This window comes from Thamnophis sirtalis, unplaced genomic scaffold (genome assembly GCF_051295495.1).
Source record: "Thamnophis sirtalis isolate CommonGarterSnake01/CBP01778 unplaced genomic scaffold, rThaSir2_p1.2 scaffold_1, whole genome shotgun sequence".
Lineage (NCBI taxonomy): Eukaryota > Metazoa > Chordata > Lepidosauria > Squamata > Natricidae > Thamnophis > Thamnophis sirtalis.
This window is the reverse complement of record NW_028261381.1, coordinates 73,903,391-73,921,145: the sequence shown is the minus strand read 5'-3', so window position 1 is coordinate 73,921,145 and position 17,755 is coordinate 73,903,391. Positions and strand designations below refer to the sequence as shown.

The 17,755-nt window shown below is 37.5% G+C and overlaps 1 protein-coding gene across 2 annotated transcripts in view; it reads left to right on the top strand.

Moving 5' to 3' along the window:
• The window catches only part of SLC25A22 (solute carrier family 25 member 22), a 62,117-nt gene extending 44,726 nt beyond the window's left edge, over nucleotides 1-17,391 (top strand). For both annotated transcript variants that reach the window (XM_087716271.1, XM_087716277.1), the window contains exons 6-10: nucleotides 7,869-7,987; nucleotides 12,095-12,269; nucleotides 13,062-13,216; nucleotides 14,802-14,877; nucleotides 16,545-17,391. In XM_087716271.1, the coding sequence (XP_087572397.1) occupies nucleotides 7,869-7,987; nucleotides 12,095-12,269; nucleotides 13,062-13,216; nucleotides 14,802-14,877; nucleotides 16,545-16,698 (679 nt within the window). In that variant the 3' untranslated portion in view covers nucleotides 16,699-17,391. The remainder of the gene's footprint in view (nucleotides 1-7,868; nucleotides 7,988-12,094; nucleotides 12,270-13,061; nucleotides 13,217-14,801; nucleotides 14,878-16,544) is intronic.
• Nucleotides 17,392-17,755: the final 364 nt, after the last annotated feature.

The window sequence follows — 17,755 nt, the reverse complement described above, 5'->3', positions numbered from 1 at the left end:
GGACTGAGACAAACCATCAGCTTTTGACATGCCCTATTTGGTACACTATCAAAATACGATGTCCTCCTTATTCCAGAGCAGGAATGGTTGTTACGTACCACTTGGGTGTTCTAAAAGTAAATGAAGGCTAACTTGTTGTATGATTGTTGATGCATCTTATAGGTTAATAAAATTTCAGCTTCTATATTAAGACAACATCCTTAATTTGCAGATAATGTGAAAAATGCAGTTTCTAGTTCACCAAAATGCTTTAAGCAGTATAGCAAGGCAACAAGGCCAACTTGGAAGCCATGGGAACTTCACATCGTCATAGTTTTATGACAAAATATGGGATTAGATTCAGATATCCAAATTATTTGACTAACTGCCAAAAACACACTTTTCCTATAGAAGAAAATAATACAGAATTGACCAAAAAATATAGTATTAAAATCTAGACATGGAGTTTACAATCACAAGATAATTGTTATCATAATAGGGAAACCCTTTCTTGGGCAATTAAGTCATTATATTTGGTTGATATTTGAATAACATTGCCTCTAGTTACGTATTTGACTCCACCTACTAGAAATATAATTTTTGAGATCTTTTGGGGAACTTAGAAGCTTTCTCCCTTTTGTGACTTTTTATGCTAAGTAAATAAATCAAAATGCAAATGTACACTTTTTGTTTGTTTTCTTCTTAGAAATAATAGTTGGGGGCAGGGTTTAACTCTTCTTCATGCATATACACCCTGCAGTCTTTTGAATATCTCCCCCTGCAGTAGTTGCTATTCTCCGAAAGAAATCTGATATCAGCACCAAGATTTAGAATAGAGAAGTTAGGGAAAATAGACCCTCCTCATTTCCCCATATGTTACAATCCTAAGAAGCCCCCCCCTCCTTTTATAACTATCCTTTTTACTTACACTTATCTTGTTGATGATCAAAGCGAATTGCTCAATTAATAGAAACATGCAGTTCTTCTTGCCTTAACTTTGGATTGGACAAAATGTTTTCATAACTGTAAGATGTCATTCTGATAGCTGATGAGAATGATGCATGTGAAAAATGAAAGTGAAAGCCAGTCCCCAGAGGGTCGCTTATTTCCGTCACGAATTTTGGCTGCTAAAAATACTGTGTTTAATAGACTGAAATAAACTGGGTTTTTTTTTTACGGCATGTAGTAGATTGTGTCTCTGTATGTTATCATATACCTTCTCTAAAGATATTTGTCAGCGTTCCAAATATCATGCAGAATTAAATCAGAGTCTAAGGCAGAGCTATCCTTAAAGTTCCAATTTAATAAGACAGGCATGTTGGCATTGTGCTATGGAATCCCAATACTGGAAATGACATCAGAATTCCACCCAGTTAAATGTTCATGATCTTGTCCCCACACCCACAATCCATCACATGGTCCAATCTTCTTCTTCCACGCTGGCATCCACACCCAGCTTCTTCCAGTCGTGTACTGGTACAGAGACAAAGGATGACCTTGGCTTCTAGTAAAGAATGAAAACAATACATTCCACAATCTCACTCCTGTCTATTCCCCCCTCCCATCAACTATACTAAAGAAACAGCATAATGAAATAAGAGAAAGTGTGGCAGGCCAAAATTCTAAAAGGAATATAATTGCAGGCCTGACAATATTGTGACTTTGATTAGTGCCTGTTCCTTTGTCTTTACAATTCCTGGGAGAAAGGAAACTGAGCACACAATACCTTTTCATGATATCCAATATGCGGCCAATTGGATAGGGTAGAAGTGGGGTTTAATTAGATCAGGAGTGTGTCAACCTTGTCAACTTTAACATCTGTGGACTTCAATTCCCAGAATACCCCAGTCAGCCATACTCCTGAGTTAGATCTTGGCAAAAAGAGGGATTTAGTCAGTGCTTTCTCCCAAGATATTTTCCCTATCAAAATCAGTTTATCTGAATTTTAATGGTTAATGTAGAAAATGAATATTGTTTCCCTGCAGAAGGGGGCTGGCAGCTTGAATAAATATTACCAGTTTAATCATGCAAACATTCAGGGTCCCTTTTCATCTGAAACACTGATTACTATAAAGCAGCCACAGGAATTTTATTTTTTTCAGAGGGTTGCATACGTAATGTCAGCATTTTTGTTTGTTTAAGCAACAACTTAAGCTGGGATTATCAAATTCAGTAGTATATCTGCTTTCATATGTTTCCTATGTGCATTCTCAATTATGACTCTGTGGGTTGACCTTGGGGGTAACAGATCCTAACTTCTAAGGATGCAATGGGCTTCAGAGTCAAATTCCATGTGGAATTTATAGAAATGCATTTCTTGAAACACATAATTAGCATGTTATGGTTGTTAAATGATTTGTTGATAACAGCAGTACCAGATTAGTGGGACTGGTTTTACCTGCTTTAGACATCTGGTCCCAAAGACAGTTTTATAGCACCATAGATATATTTGTGTTGAAAGTACCAATAAAAATGAAACCAATAGAATGGAATTGGTTCTGGTATCAACCTTAAGTATTAAGAATATATATTTGCATGTCCCTCAGTTTGGTAAAAATATTAATACATGTGCTGCTTTTGCAAATGAGTGATTGCAGAGATAGCAAACAAAAAACAAAAAACCAACAACACCCAGATGGTATTTGAGCTGGAATTTTAATGATTTTTCAGCACTATAGCACACAAGCTTTGAAGAATCCAGAGCTATGTTTTTCCATTTCAAGATCAGATATAGAATTGTTTCAAGTGCACATCATGTTATTCTTGGTGTCCGCATTTTAGTATCCTCAGCGCACCAGTTTCAAAAGCATGGAAGAATGTGGGAAGGTTTTTTTTGTATTCTCTGGGGAATCTTGCCTTCTATCCCTGGGGCTTTGTTTGGAGAGGGGAGGGATGATGATCAGCACAGAACATTGTTGAAGGGAGGTGGAGTGGGAGGCCTGCTGGTGGGGACTCTTAGTCCACAAAGTGAGTGGCATGTCATCATGTGCTGCTAGAACCAGTTTCAAGAAAGTTAACCGGTTAATGACTAACCTGCTTAAGCATGTTGTACAAACAGTGCCATAATGATACAATTGGAGAGATACCTCATAGGCTTTTACACCTTGGTATCCCCTGACCATAATTAATTCTTTTATTTGTCTGCATAGTGTGTACTGTAATGTATGTGCTGCATTAATTTTTGAACTTGCTGATTGTTGTTCTGAGAACTATTACCCTATTAATTGTTTTTAACTACTGTATATCTCCATTTACATTTTGTCTGTCTCCCAAGCACTGTGACTTACTAACAACCACGAATGATAAATAACCACAAGAAGAGTAAAAATACCCTAAAAGTTCTGATTAAAAGTGTAACAAGCCAGGGGTCATCCTAAGTGGGAAAATTCAATTGCCATTGGGGATAAAGTAAGCCTAGTAAACTGAGACTTAACCATGTCCTTCTCTAGATAATTTCATTATACAGGCTATATTTTTTTCTTTTTAGAATCTCTTGGAAATCTCCATTAAGCTATCCACAATATCTGCCTAAATATCCTTAGTGAAGGGAAGCACTTCTCTAGAATAATTGGTTCCACTGTCAACCATATTACCATATGCTTATAGTAAAATTAGCCTATAATAAGATGTTGGAAGGAGTTGTTCGATTATTGTTTAACTATAGTTCCCATGGCAACCTTCAACAAAACATGCTGCGTATTTCCAATCTCTCTAACAGATGTGAACCAGTTCAGAGTGTTAGTTATATTTTATATCAAATGATGATGGACTTCATGAGGGCAAAGAAGAATGGTCAAGGCCTCTGAAAGGCGCAAATCTTCTCAAGTGCTGTGAAACATGCATCTAAACAAATATTTATAGGACTTTGTAGTTGGAAAACTATGTACTTACAAGGGTCTGAAAATAGTATCTAGCATTGCACTGCATAATTTCTACAGGCGATTTTGGAGCATATATACACTATCATTTGGTCCCATTGGCTACTGTGATTCAGAAATTGTTAGTAAAAAAATTTTTTTTTGTAAATGTTTTCAAAAATTTTTAAATGTTCTGACTATAATCTTTGTTTAGTGACTACCTTGTTTAGTGACTTGTTTGCTATTACGACAGTGATCAAAAGGTAAATTTATGAGCAGGACTTGCACTTGTGACCTTTGCAGGTAAAGCAAAGGAAAGCTGAAGTAAGATTGAAAGCACAGTTGTGGTTTCAGTTAGCAACCACTTCACTTAATAACCAAGTTTCCGGTCCAGTTGTGGTCACTAAATGAGAACTATTTGTATTACTTTTTCCAAAGGAACTTTATTAATATTGACTCCTTCCTGTGGTGCAATATAATCTTATTCTTTTTATCTTCACCTTCACATTGCTGTTTAGGGTTGTCCAAATACATTTGCTGAGCTTTCTTTCTTCCCTTCCTATCTATTAAGCATGGTTGCATTAACTGTTTCTTTATGCATCCTAGCCTAATCAGCAGGGAAATGGATACCTCCTTTTTATGTTTCTTGTAAGTGATACTCTTTTGCTTAACAAACAAAAATGAGAGAGAATTTGTGCTTATAAGTTAACAATGCCTAGTTTCTCTATGGCATAGCATCCAGGCAGTATCTTCATCAATTCACTTTCTGGTAAAGAGATGTTCTTTGATTGGCTAGCCATGTTGTAACAACCATTCTGCTGAAATACCCATGTTTTCAAAAACCTAACTGTAACCACTACCATCCCATCCCCCTATATTCAAAGTCCATTTTACTAGGTTGTAAAAGCAGCTTAGATTAATTCTGCTGAAAGGGTGGTAGTTTAATGGAATGTGGAAAATTCTGAAGATCAACTCTAACTTCTTTATTGATCACTTTAAAAACCTTGAATATATATGGTAGTTTTAGTTATGAGAGAATTTTTTTCTAACTTTATACTATTCTTGGGAAATTGTTTCAATTCAATTGTTTCAGTTAATACTGAAATTAATATTTTAATTTGTTTAAGTGCAGCTGTAATTATGTTCATGGGGTCGGTGATTATTTTTTTTGCTAAATATGGTATGATCTTTTTTTAATGGTCTACCATCGGTCTTCAGTTTAATTACTTAAAACTGTTAAATTGTAAAGGCTTATTTAAGGGATTTCTGATTAATGAATGATGCATTTTTGAGTACCTCTAGTGGAAAAGCGATTATAAATAATGATTGTGGTGATAGAATTATGATTATACTGCAAAAATTAGATAACTTTTACTTATCAGCATTCTTTAGAACAGTATTTTTCAAAGTAGCATCCATCAGACTGCAGCTTCCAGAATGACTTCAGCCTAGCTAATTAGAAATGCTGGGAATTGCTTTTCCAATGTATCTGGAGAGTTTTTCTAAAGTAGCCTTCTACTAATCAGGAGAAGCTCAACATTTTACCAAAAATAGATATCACAAGCAGGCTGTGACCCAGTTTCTGCACATCTTGATCCAGAAACTAAGATTATTTCAGTCACATTTCAGTGAACAATGTGGGGAAAAGGTTTGGAGGCAAGTGGCAAACTAACTTCCATTTTTAAAATATTGTAGATCATCATAAAAGGAGTAAAAGTATTTTTAAAGAAGCTATTGCCCACTTCTCAGTTTTTGAGCACACAAAAATAATTTTCAACAGATATTCAAGAGAAAATCTAAACCTATGAGGGAGTTAAGAGTTATTTTGTGTCCCTTAGAGAATTGATTCCCTGACTGATTCTATTCAAGGAGGGAATTGATTGCTTTAATGGCTTAAAAAGGATGTTGCCAACTCTGTTTTCTTTTTGTACCAATGTGACTTGGGTGCAGTGAAAATTCCTTCCTATATTGTCAAAGGAGAAATCTATATTTAGTGATTTGATCATCTCTGCTGTAGCCTTACAACTATAATCTCCTCAGATGAGAGAACTCCAGACCTAAGCAGCAATCATGCAGACTGAGGAACTGGCTGCATGTGGTTGCCTGAAGCTATTTTTCTGAGCCGGAGAGGAAACTTGAAGCAGTGGCAGTCCCTCTAGGTAAGGGGATGAATGTTATGCTACTCCAGGCTTCCCAATAGGGGGAAGATTTTGATGGATCACAGATGCTAAGCTTCAGCTATGTGGTGTTGGCTTTGAAGACATAACTGGGCAATGTACCACCTCATTTTCAGCTCTAGCTAGTGGCTGGTAGCCAAGATCCTTGCCTGCTCTGAATTCTCTTGAGAAGTGACAAATTAACCTTAATGCCAGAAATAGGCCAGCCTGTGCACTCAGAAAGAGGGTTCCACTGTGGATCTCTGTGTGATTTATGCTAGGCTTACCTAAACTATGTTTCCTGATCCTCTTTATTCAGTGTAACTAAAGTGATTTAATGGTCTCCTCTCAAATTTTCCACCATCTAATAGATATATTAAAAATGCAAAAGAATGAGTACATATTAAAATGTGAAAGCATTGTTTCAGATCATTCTTTCTGATTAGGCTGGTCATTGGTCATGGATGCCTTGTCAAAAGTCCCTTTAACAAAAATCATATTAACATAATAAAATGTTTCTGGTCATGAAGTTAAATATTATGTTGAAAAGAAGAAAACAGAAAGTCTCTGAATTCTACTAGGAGGCATGAGTATGGGAGGGCTTTGTTTTTTTTTTTTTTAATCAAGTAGCATATTCTTTTAATTCTGGCTTTGAAGATAACCTCTTGATGACTTGAGTATGATGGGATTTCAGCCTGTTCTGTTCCCAACACTGTGAACTGCTTTGCTTTTGCCTAGTAATACAGGCTAAGAGTTTCAGATTTGACACTTATATTACACTGTTTTCAAAAGTATGTGAAACTTCCTATTTGTTTGTACTCAGTAGTAGAAAACAAATAGTTTAATATTTAATTCATTTAATCCTCATGTATTTAATAATTTTTATTTTCTCTCATGAAACTCATATAATATGGTGGCAAATTTTATAGGCACTCTTGGAGTTACCTATGAGGTTTTTAAGATTGCAAACTTCTACAACAGTAGATTGTAGTTTGATGGAAAGGGCTAAAACCTAAAGCCAAATATGCCTCAGGGTTAAAGGGAAGACCCATGATGCAGTTGCTTTTCTCCTTCATTCCCCTTATATTGTCCTCCTTGAAAGTTACTTCTTTCTCAAAGTGTTACCTGACTAAGAAGACCAAATTCCTTTCCTGTTATCTTCCTTTGCTCTGATGGTGATGATACTCCTGTGGCTACAGTCTCCTATTACATTTTGACTTTGTAATGTCATCAGGGTGATGACAGCTGTATGTAGTATTATGATTTGCATTACACTTCTGCAGAGCCAAAATACTGTAAGGGAGAGATTTACTGCCTAGCACTGCAGTGACTTTATTTCCAAAACAGGATCCTTGTCAACCTCTTAAAGAGATATCTAGCTTTACAGATTAACATAACTAATTCCCGTGGATTTTTTTTTCCTTGCCTCCAAATTTTTGATTTATCTGTGTCTTCAGTGTTTTGCCAAATAGTGTGCTTGGATAAATCTGGCTGTAGTTTTTGTTTTAAAATAACAGCATTGAAGTTGTCTTTAAATAAAAGCAAGGACGGTATATTTCATTTTTCTGAGTGCTGTCTTTGTTCATTAAAAAAAGCCTTTGATCTTTCAAAATTGTACTGCAGTGCTGTGTTATTGAGCTAGTAGTCTTCTGATTTTATATGCCATTGAATTCATGATCAAGAAGACCAAACTGGACAGGTCCTTAGCAGTAAAAACTGGGCATTTTACTGAAAGAACAAAACTTGTCTGGTTTGTTGTTGTCGCTGCTGCTGCTGCTGCTGCTGCTGCTGCTTGAAATCAGATTATGCTGGGAGGTTGGATTGCCTAGCTGATTTTCTTGTGTGCTTGTTTCTTTCTTCCCTTTCTTTTTGCCAGAGCCAAGTTGACGCTGCTGAAAGAGATGCTGGCTGGTTGTGGGGCAGGGACCTGCCAGGTGATTGTCACTACTCCCATGGAGATGCTCAAAATCCAGCTACAAGATGCAGGCCGAATTGGTACCTTATTTTTTTCTCTCTCTCTCTACTTTGTTCATGTAATAACAGAAAATGTATCCAAAGATTCATAATAATGGGAGAAAGCTAAGAGAGCTCCTTCATGGGTAGAGGGACTTGAGGCAAGCTATCCCAACTTCAGATTTTACAAAGAGAAAGATGCAGTTTTCCCAAACCATCCATTTTAGGCATCGATTTAGACTTAAATTTCCACCATATCCTGAAAATGGTCAGGACTGGAGTCATGGAAATAACAGGAGGCCTTCTATAAAATAATGACAGGATGCCAGATTGGGAACACTGAATTATTGTTATTCTTTTTTTTTCACCCATTGCAGTTGATAAAAGACTCAGCAGGTTACAATCACAATGTTATTAAAACATCCATGGTGCAATTCCACTTCTGCATAAGTAATCCCCCCAAAATTAAAATAATTAAACTAAAGGTAGAAACAGCGAACAAGTAGCAATAAATATAAGAAATGGATGATTATATTAAGAGTCAAAAAGTTTCTTAAATAGCCCCATTTTTATTAGCTGAAGTCAATAATAAAGGGTAGGAATAAATTTGGAGTCTGACAAATTAGAGCTATGATAATGTCAGTTCCTCCCGTTTGTTTATGGAGAAGTCTTTTCTCTTTTTATCCAGACATAGGTGGTTTACCTCATGTATATAACTTTTTTAATGAAACTAGATCTTTTTAAAGTATTTAAATAGTGGAGAAAAGACAGGAAAAATAATAGCTTTATTGTGATTTTAAATTATTAAAGTGGAGAACTCACGCAAGGAATCAGTCACTCTTGATGCTTTTATTCAACTTTTTCTCTTTTTCTTCACTTGTACAGTTGCCTTCCGAAGCCCTAGTGGGTATTAGTTTTTCCTTATGCAAGTTTTATGTGCAACTCTTCTAGTTCTTTACACACACACGCACACGCACACGAACGCACACACACACACACTTTTTTTTTTGCAGACTGGTCTACTTCAAAACAAAACCCAGTACTCAACCTGTGTGTAGAGCAGGAAAAGGATGAATATGTGTACTCTGAAATGGTGGGACACACTTCACTTTCTATATTAAATGTTAATTTTACTGATTCATTTTCAAATGGACACCTTCCAAGTGTTGGGCTGTGGGTCCCCAAGCCAACAATCCATAGTGCTTGTGGGAGCCACTTCCACCTCCTTCTGGAGTGATGTTAGTGTGGGACATAGAGTTGAATGAAAAATGATTGCTATTGTTGGAGCTGAGTCAGCCACGCTGTTCATTTATTTCCTAAAGCCTCAGTCTAGTATAGACATTATGTCAAGCTAGACTGCTGTGAATGAGCACTATATTATCTCTTTATACTTTTATTTGCCTTTGTTCCTGTCTCTGCATTTTTCAGTTCAAATAAGCTAATGCAGATTATTTTTATTATTATCATTTATTACACAATTGTATCACAGCGGCCAGTTGTTTCGCCGGATTTGGCATTGGTTACTAGTCGGGCCCCACCCAGGGGCCTAGGACGTCGTAACGTATTTTCGTAATATGCGTGCAGATCCAAGCAGTGCGGCTTTTTGCATTTGACTGATGGTGATTTTGTCAATTTTTAACTGTTTTAAATGTAATTCCAGTGCTTTTGGAATAGCACCCAGTGTGCCAATTACCACTGGAATTACCACTGCTGGTTTGTGCCATAGTCGTTGAATTTCAATTTTTAAGTCCTGGTATCTTGCGATTTTTTCATGTTCCTTCTCGGCGACCCTGCTATCACCTGGTATTGCGATGTCTATGATTGTGACCTTATTTTTCTCAACCAGTGTGATGTCTGGTGTATTATGCGCCAGTATTTTGTCGGTTTGTATACGGAAATCCCACAAGATCTTGACCATCTGATTTTCGGTGACTTTTTCAGGCTGATGTTCCCACCAGTTTGTTGCTGTTTTAATATTATAATTTTTGCACAAATTCCAATGGATCATTTGTGCTACTGAATTGTGCCGCAATTTATAATCAGTCTGTGCGATTTTTTTACAGCAGCTGAGTATGTGATCAACAGTTTCATCAGCTTCTTTGCAAAGTCTGCATTTGGCATCATCAGAGGATTTTTCGATTATTATTATTATTATTATTATTATTATTATTATTTGCAGAAAATTGTCACTGTGAACAAAGGTTGACATAAGTATCTCGGTTGTTCAGAAGCTATTTTAACTCTATACACTAGCTTTTGTAAGACTTCATGTAGCCTATTCTGTGGCAAACAAACAGAAAGATTACAAAGAGAGTAGTTAATGGGAAAAAGCAGAGGGTGTAGATCTTAAACATAAATTAAAATGGCTGCCCCTGATTTGTGCCCTATGCTGATAACAGCAAAAATTCAGAGAGGGAAAAGTAAAATCTTTACAGGATTAAGATTGAGATTAAAGGTAATTTTCTGGTCTGACAAGATCATAAATTTGTCAATACAAAGCTTCCTAAAAAGCATCTGCTTTTCCTGAAGCAGTTAAGAAACAAATTTCAGAAGTGATTAGAAAAGGAATTATATAAACTTTTAAAGGAATCAACTATTGTTTGTGCAAGTTGTCTATTTCCTGACTTTCCAGAGTTCTAACTCTATAAGAGACTGTCTAGCTCTTCATTCCACTGTGGTTGTTGGCTCCACTTTTTGTGCTATCATCTTCAGTTTGTTGTTTCTTTCCCAGAAGTCTTAATTTATTATTTTTAAATATGGTTTTAATACATTAAAATATTAACATTTATTTTATTTTTTAAAAACCATAGTTGCTAGTATATAATATTGTGTATAACCTAAACAGCATCTTAACTGTAACAATTATAACTTTATTAGTAATAAATGCAGGACTATTGTAAGTTATTATGTAAAGTATATACAAAGAGCTAAATATGAATTATAAACTGTACAAAAAGCTGTGTAGTGGAAAAAAGGGAGGGAAGCAATTCTAAACTACCTAAGTAAAGAAAAAAAAGGTAACTGCCCAAAAAGGAAAAGAAAAAAGAAAAAAATTAAACAAGAAATGTGAAATAACACTAAAAACAAAAACAAAAATCTACACTTACATTGTATCTAACTATACAGGAGAGGGAAGATGAATAACAACGAAAACAATGTATCAGGCTGCTAAAGTATATAACTTTAATTTTAACAGCATGATCCAACTTTTAAATAATGAATTAAACCTCGACCTTATAAAGGTAGTCCTCGACTATACGACCATTTGTGTAACAATGATTCACAGTGATGATATCCTTGGAAAAAGTGATTTATGAGATGTAGTTGCAGTTACGACTGTCTCACACACATACACACACGGTCACTTGATTGTAATTCACATTATCTGGAAACTGGCTCATATTCATGGTCAGATGTTGCATCCTGTAGTCATGTTCATGATTTCTGATTTTTTTTTGCCTATTTCCAGAAAAAAAATAACCATTGGGGAAGCTTGATTTGTTTAACAACCGCATGATTGTCATAAAATTGGATCCAACTTCGACAGAAATTTTGATCACACATCTGTGGTTGTACGTTGAGGATTAACTATACAATAATATTATCCAGCTAATTCAAAGGCTGAGTATTGACAGTTTTATTAAACCAACATATAAAGTCTCAGGAATAGATATTCTTCTTTCATATCAGTCCAAGCTTATATACAGTAGCAGAAAAAATTCCATAGATAGAAGGATTCTAGGTCTTTCGAATATAGGTTTTCCAGGAACCAGGTTCATCATAATGATAATAGCTAACCAATAAAAAGTTATATGAGCATACCCTTAGAATATGTACCAAAGTAGTCTTTGAATAAGAACAAGTAAAATTTTTATATATCTATGGAGATTCTCAGTCATCCAGTTTGTCCCAAAGGTGCTTTTTCAAGAAACAGCTGGACTTTCTGCTTAACCAGAAAGGTTGCCTTTTGAAAAAGCACCTTTGGGACAAGTAAAATTCTTGTGTCTTGTTCTCTATTTATTCTGAGTTCAGAGAAGAATACCTTTTTAACAGCTTAACCATCTGTTGTGGTTTCGTTTCCACTTGTTCTGCATCCTCAGACTAAAATGGAAGAATCTAAGTGATTTTGCTGTTTTGGTTCCTCTGCAGCTGCTCAGAAGAAGTCAATGATAGGACAAGCTCAGCTCAGCCCATCATCCACCGGCACTGGAGCTGCAGAGTCGGTGGTAGAGACGCGAATGACAGCGATGCAAATCACAAGAGATTTGCTTCGGAGCAAAGGCATTGCAGGACTGTATAAAGGACTTGGAGCCACGTTGCTCAGGTTGGCATTTTCTCCAGACACACACACAACCATTTCAGTGGCATGTGTGTATTTAGCAGAGGTGGTATTCAGCAGGTTCTAACCAATTCTGGAGAACCGGTAGCGGAAATTTTGAGTAGTTCAGAGAACCGGTAAATACCACCTCTGACTGGCCCCGCCCCATTTATTCTCTGCCTCCTGAATCCCAGCTGATCTGGAAGGAATTGAGATTTTCACAGTATCCTTCCCCTGCCATGGCCACCAAGCCATGCCCACAGAACCAGTGGTAAAAATTGGAATCCCACCACTGGTATTTAGGTAAAAGGTCCTAATGATCCTGTGCTCCTTCGAGCACAGTGACTTGGCTCTATCCCTGTTCAAAAGAAATCATGTGTTTCTATCAGAAATGTTGTATTTATTATGTCTGAGGTATTTCTAAAATTGTTACGAATCACTACTGCCTGCTGTTGATTTGGTTAGTCTCAGAAGATTTCTTTGCATGTAAATTGGAAGCAAGAAAATATTTTAGAAGAGAAGAAGGGACTTGGCTGGAAAGGGGCGGATCTAAATGAGCAGCATTACCTTCGCTTGAGTCTTCATTCAGACAGGAAGGCCAAAAATGTGCCAGGCATGCTCTGTGGAGTAGCTTAATGGAGCTAAATGCTAGTATAAAGTGAGAAACAGAATTACTTTCTCAATGCACACATCAAATAGTTATAATGAACATGTGTGTGTGGACAACTAGTGCTATTATAGGACAGAAAGAAACAGCTTTTCAAAACTCCCAGTCATTATGTGCCTCTCTTCTTATAGGGATGTCCCATTTTCCATTATTTATTTTCCGCTGTTTGCCAACCTGAATAAACTGGGGCAGAAGAGCCCTGACATCAAGGCTCCTTTCTATGTCTCCTTCCTGTCTGGATGTGCGGCAGGCAGCACAGCAGCCGTAGCTGTCAATCCTTGTGATGGTAAGTACTTTTATAGCATTCATTGGGGGGTGCGGGGGCTGGAAGATCCATCAACATTGCTGGCTATGGATACTGAGAGAAACAACCAAAACAAAACAAAAACAGTAAAACAAACATTTAAAAACTGTAATTAAAATAAGCCCTAAGTGTTTGGAACTTTTTAAATCAAAATTGGCTTCCACATATCAAAGGCAAATTTGGAAAAACCTTGTGCTTATTGGCAGATTAACATCAGAATTCTGCTGTGTTAACACTGTCTGGTATATTAGCACAGCAGAATTCTGATCTTCATTTGCTAATGAAGACAAGATTATTGGGATAATTTATACTCGCTATTCCCGAGAAAATCAAAGAACCAGCTAAGGCAATCCATGTGGAACAAAGGATTAACTCCAGGCTATCTGAAGCCTCCACATGACTTTCTCTGAAGCATCAGAGATTTCTCAAGGAGTTGGCTTACACATGTTGAAGTCTATACTTCTCAGGAATCATCCGTTCGGACACAGTTTATTGAATAAAATTTAGATTACAAATGGTTAGTCTTTTGATGTAAGCCAGAAAAGACATACTAACCATGAATACTAACACTTTAGACCTAACCCTAACCCTAAATTCATTTTCCTTGGAAAAGCAATTTTCCCATATATTTTGCTGGGATCCACAAACTATTCCAAAGGAAAAGTTGTCAACATCTCTTCCCCTCTATCCCTATCATTACTTTTTGGACATTATTCCAAGAAGAATTAATCCTAGATTCATTTTCCTTGCTAATGGGATTTTCCTATGTATTTTACTGTGGTCCAAAAACAACTCCAAATGAAAAGCTATCAACATTGCTTTCCTTAGAAAACCTCCAAGAATGTATCCCTAACGTTAATTGTTAGCCATGTTTCCCAGCAGACCAAACACTAACCCTAAATCTAATTCTAAGCCTAACTTAGATTCATTTTGATTGACAATGGGATTTTCCCATGTATTTTACTGTGGTCCACAAATAACTCTGAACAAAAAGCTGCTAAGAATATTCCCTATTAATACTTTTTCAGTCATTACTCCAAGTAAATCTAACCCTAACCTTAGTTTCATTTTCTTCGGCAAGGGGTTTTTTCCCATGTATTTTATTGTGATTCAGAAACAACGGTGAACAAAAAGCTGTCAACATCTCTTTCCATTGAAAACCTCTGAGTGTTAGGTTCTGAAACTCTTATTTACCCCTTCTTTTATTTTTACTTTTCAGAGAAGTAGGGAGGTTCCCTTCTGAAATGGCCCCCACTCCTCTTTTCCTTTTGCAGGCTGAGATGCATTTACATGAGGATATCTAGGCTCAACTCTTCCTTCTGTCTCCCAGTCATTCACACACAAATTCCTCCTTGTCAAATAATGTATGATTAGTTCTAAGAAGAATATTCTAAATCAAGATTAAATATTGATATGTTCTTGGAGTGAGAATTGATAAGATCTTTTCAAGTACAGCTTTGATTGATTGAATAAAAGTATCTGTAACAATTGAAAAACTTGAAAAAAATAACTTGACACAAATTAAGGCACTGATTATAATAAACTTTACCACTATATATTTCTGCAGTAATCAAGACAAGACTTCAGTCCTTGCAGAGAGGAGTCAATGAGGACACATATTCAGGGATAATAGACTGTGCCAGGTAAATTATCTCTGTCTGAAGGATGTTGTTAAGGCAGTGATGGCGAACCTATGACACGCGTGTCAGTGCTGACACGCGTAGCCATTTGGGGTGACACGCACAGGATTTCATGCGATTCATCCTTGGCTCCTGCACGGCCGCCGAGGATGAAGGAATCTGTGCTGGAGGAACGGGGGGGCGGGACGTGTGATCTCCCCCGCCCACACTCACTTACTGTATCGCCGCCGCCCCTTTCTGAGCGCAGGGGCTGCTGGTAAGGCGTGCATGCCGTGCGCACACACGTCATCAGCGCGGCGAGGGAGGACCTGCAGGAGAGGAGCGCGGGAACAGTGCGCGCCTCTCTCCAGTCAGGCCGGCACAGAGAGTCTACTCCTGGTTAGGAGTAGTAGGAGTAGGAGTAGTATCTCAGTTAGGAGTAGTATCTCAGTTCACGGCAGGGCTGTGGAGTCTGCTGCTTCCAGCTCCACGTCCTCATCAACATGCCGCTCCGGCCCGCCCCCGCTATGAATATTCATATTCTTTGCCCTCGCGTCACTAGGAATATTCATAGCAGGGGCGGGCTGGAGCGGCATGTTGATGAGGACGTGGAGCTGGAAGCAGCCGACTCCACAGCCCTGGTTCACGGCACCCCAAACAAGTTCAATAATATCAAGGGCAACATACGAAATTGACTGATGAACAAAGAAGTTACTAAGCAGGTATGTTAAATAATTTGTTTTTGGTTTATTAAATACAATTATATATTGCAATTATACATTTTTGTAGTTTAAACTATAAATTGCGCAAAATTATGTTTTTGTCGAAGTGACACACAACGTGAGTTATGCTCGATTTTTTGCCGATTTTTGACACACCACGCCAAAAAGGTTGCCCATCACTGTGTTAAGGAGTAGTTAATAGAGGATTAGTAATGGAAGGATAGTATCTTGAGAGTGGTTGGCATAAAACTTGCTATTGCTTCAGCAAGCAATCATAGACTGATCCAACTATGGCAACAAAAGAACCAACCTCTATGGTGATGTCCTCCACATTACAACTGGTCCAGATTTAGACTGTTATCCTTGTTGTCTGTTGAGACCTCAATGATTTGGGTCATATCCATGGTTACCATGGTGATCCTTAACCACCCCATACTCCGTGTCACTCACAAGAAGCTAAACTCCAAGAACTAGCAACCACAGAGGCTGAATGGCTAACTCAGCAATAGAATTCAGGCAGAATTCTTGCTACAAGCATGGAGGCCAGTACAATAGTAACAAACCCAATGGCTCTCTGAAGGCCATCTTGAAGGGGTTTATATCTGATTATCTCCAGAACAGAACTTCTGAAACCTTTCAATTCCTCCTGGATTGCAATTGTTATCCCCATACCCTACCCCATTTCATGGTTGGTGCCAGACCTGAAACCTAGGTGGATTCATGTTCAAGAGAGGCACTTCTTCCTCTGGGCCCCTTCCCAGAGGAGGTGTGTAAACCTGACATGTAAAATGATTGATCTGATACTGGCTTGGCATGTTTGCTAACTCCAGACAGTATGGTTTGTAAGCTATGTTTTGTGGATTAATGCAATGTATTCAACAAACTCATATTAAAACCAGTCAGTCATGGTTTAAGATAATATTTGAAGCCAGTGGTGATTTCATCTCTTTTCTGTGTGTCTTTTTCTAGGAAAATCTGGCGTAATGAGGGTCCCTTGGCCTTTTTTAAGGGGGCATATTGCAGAGCCTTGGTCATTGCCCCACTCTTTGGTATTGCACAAGTTGTCTATTTCATCGGCATTGCTGAATTCTTCCTCGACATGTTTCCAAGGCATCAGGATTAACCTCTCACCCTTCTTCTCATCCAATTGGAATTCATCATAGTATTTTTGTCATTGTGATGTCAGAGCAACGGCACAAAGGATTCCAAGCAGTAATAGTGGGAATGAATGTTGTCTCTAAAGTTATTTTTCCTCATATCAACATGGCCCTGAGGAGGGATACCTAAATAGTCATATCGGTTTTTTAATTATCAATTTTAAAGACACTGCTTAACACAGACTGTCCAACTGGCCTGTTGTTCCTCTTGTCTAGTGGAAGATGAGCCGCCTCTCCCCTTTTCTGGAACTGCCAACAACTCAAGAAGGAGCAAAAGAACAGAATGTGTTTCCATGCCTCTATTCTTGGGGTTAGGTCTCTGGGGAAAAGAATCGATTGGTACCCAATAAAAGGGAAGTCAGTTTGAGCCAGACAATTACTGAGATCAAAATATTTGTTTTTAGATGAGTCTCCTAAACATCCCTTCTCCAAATTAGCTGGACTTAATGAACTTTTAAATATTAAGAAAGGGAAAGCTGCATCTTAATGTTTTGATTTTATGAAATGATCACCTTCATAATAGGTCCATGTGGGAAAATGTACTCAGGACAACTGTGCGTTTGCCCTTTAAAACCTCATCTTTTGGAAATGTCCAGGTTCATGAATTACCTGTGAGCCATGACAGTTGGGGGAAACCAAATTATTTGAGTTATTATTTTTTTTTAAATATGCTGGATAAAACTCTAGTCTAGTAACATAAATACTCTTCTCTTTCAGCCTAAGATGCTGCTCTCCATGCTACTTTTCACCCCATCCTGGGTTTCACATGTCTGTGTCTTTTAACCTGGGTATAGAATGTGTTTATTGCTCCCTTATTTTTGTTTGGGACCATAGCAAGACCAAAGGCAACTGAACTCTCTTGTGGCTGGTCAGTGCTACAAAAAAGGTGGAGAACAGAGCATGAGGAAGGAAAACCTTGTATGTTTCTTTAGACACACCAAAGTCAAAGATGTTTAACCTATATACCAGCAGATTATCATTTTTTCTCCTGAACAACAAATTGCATTTTTGAGATGCCAGTTT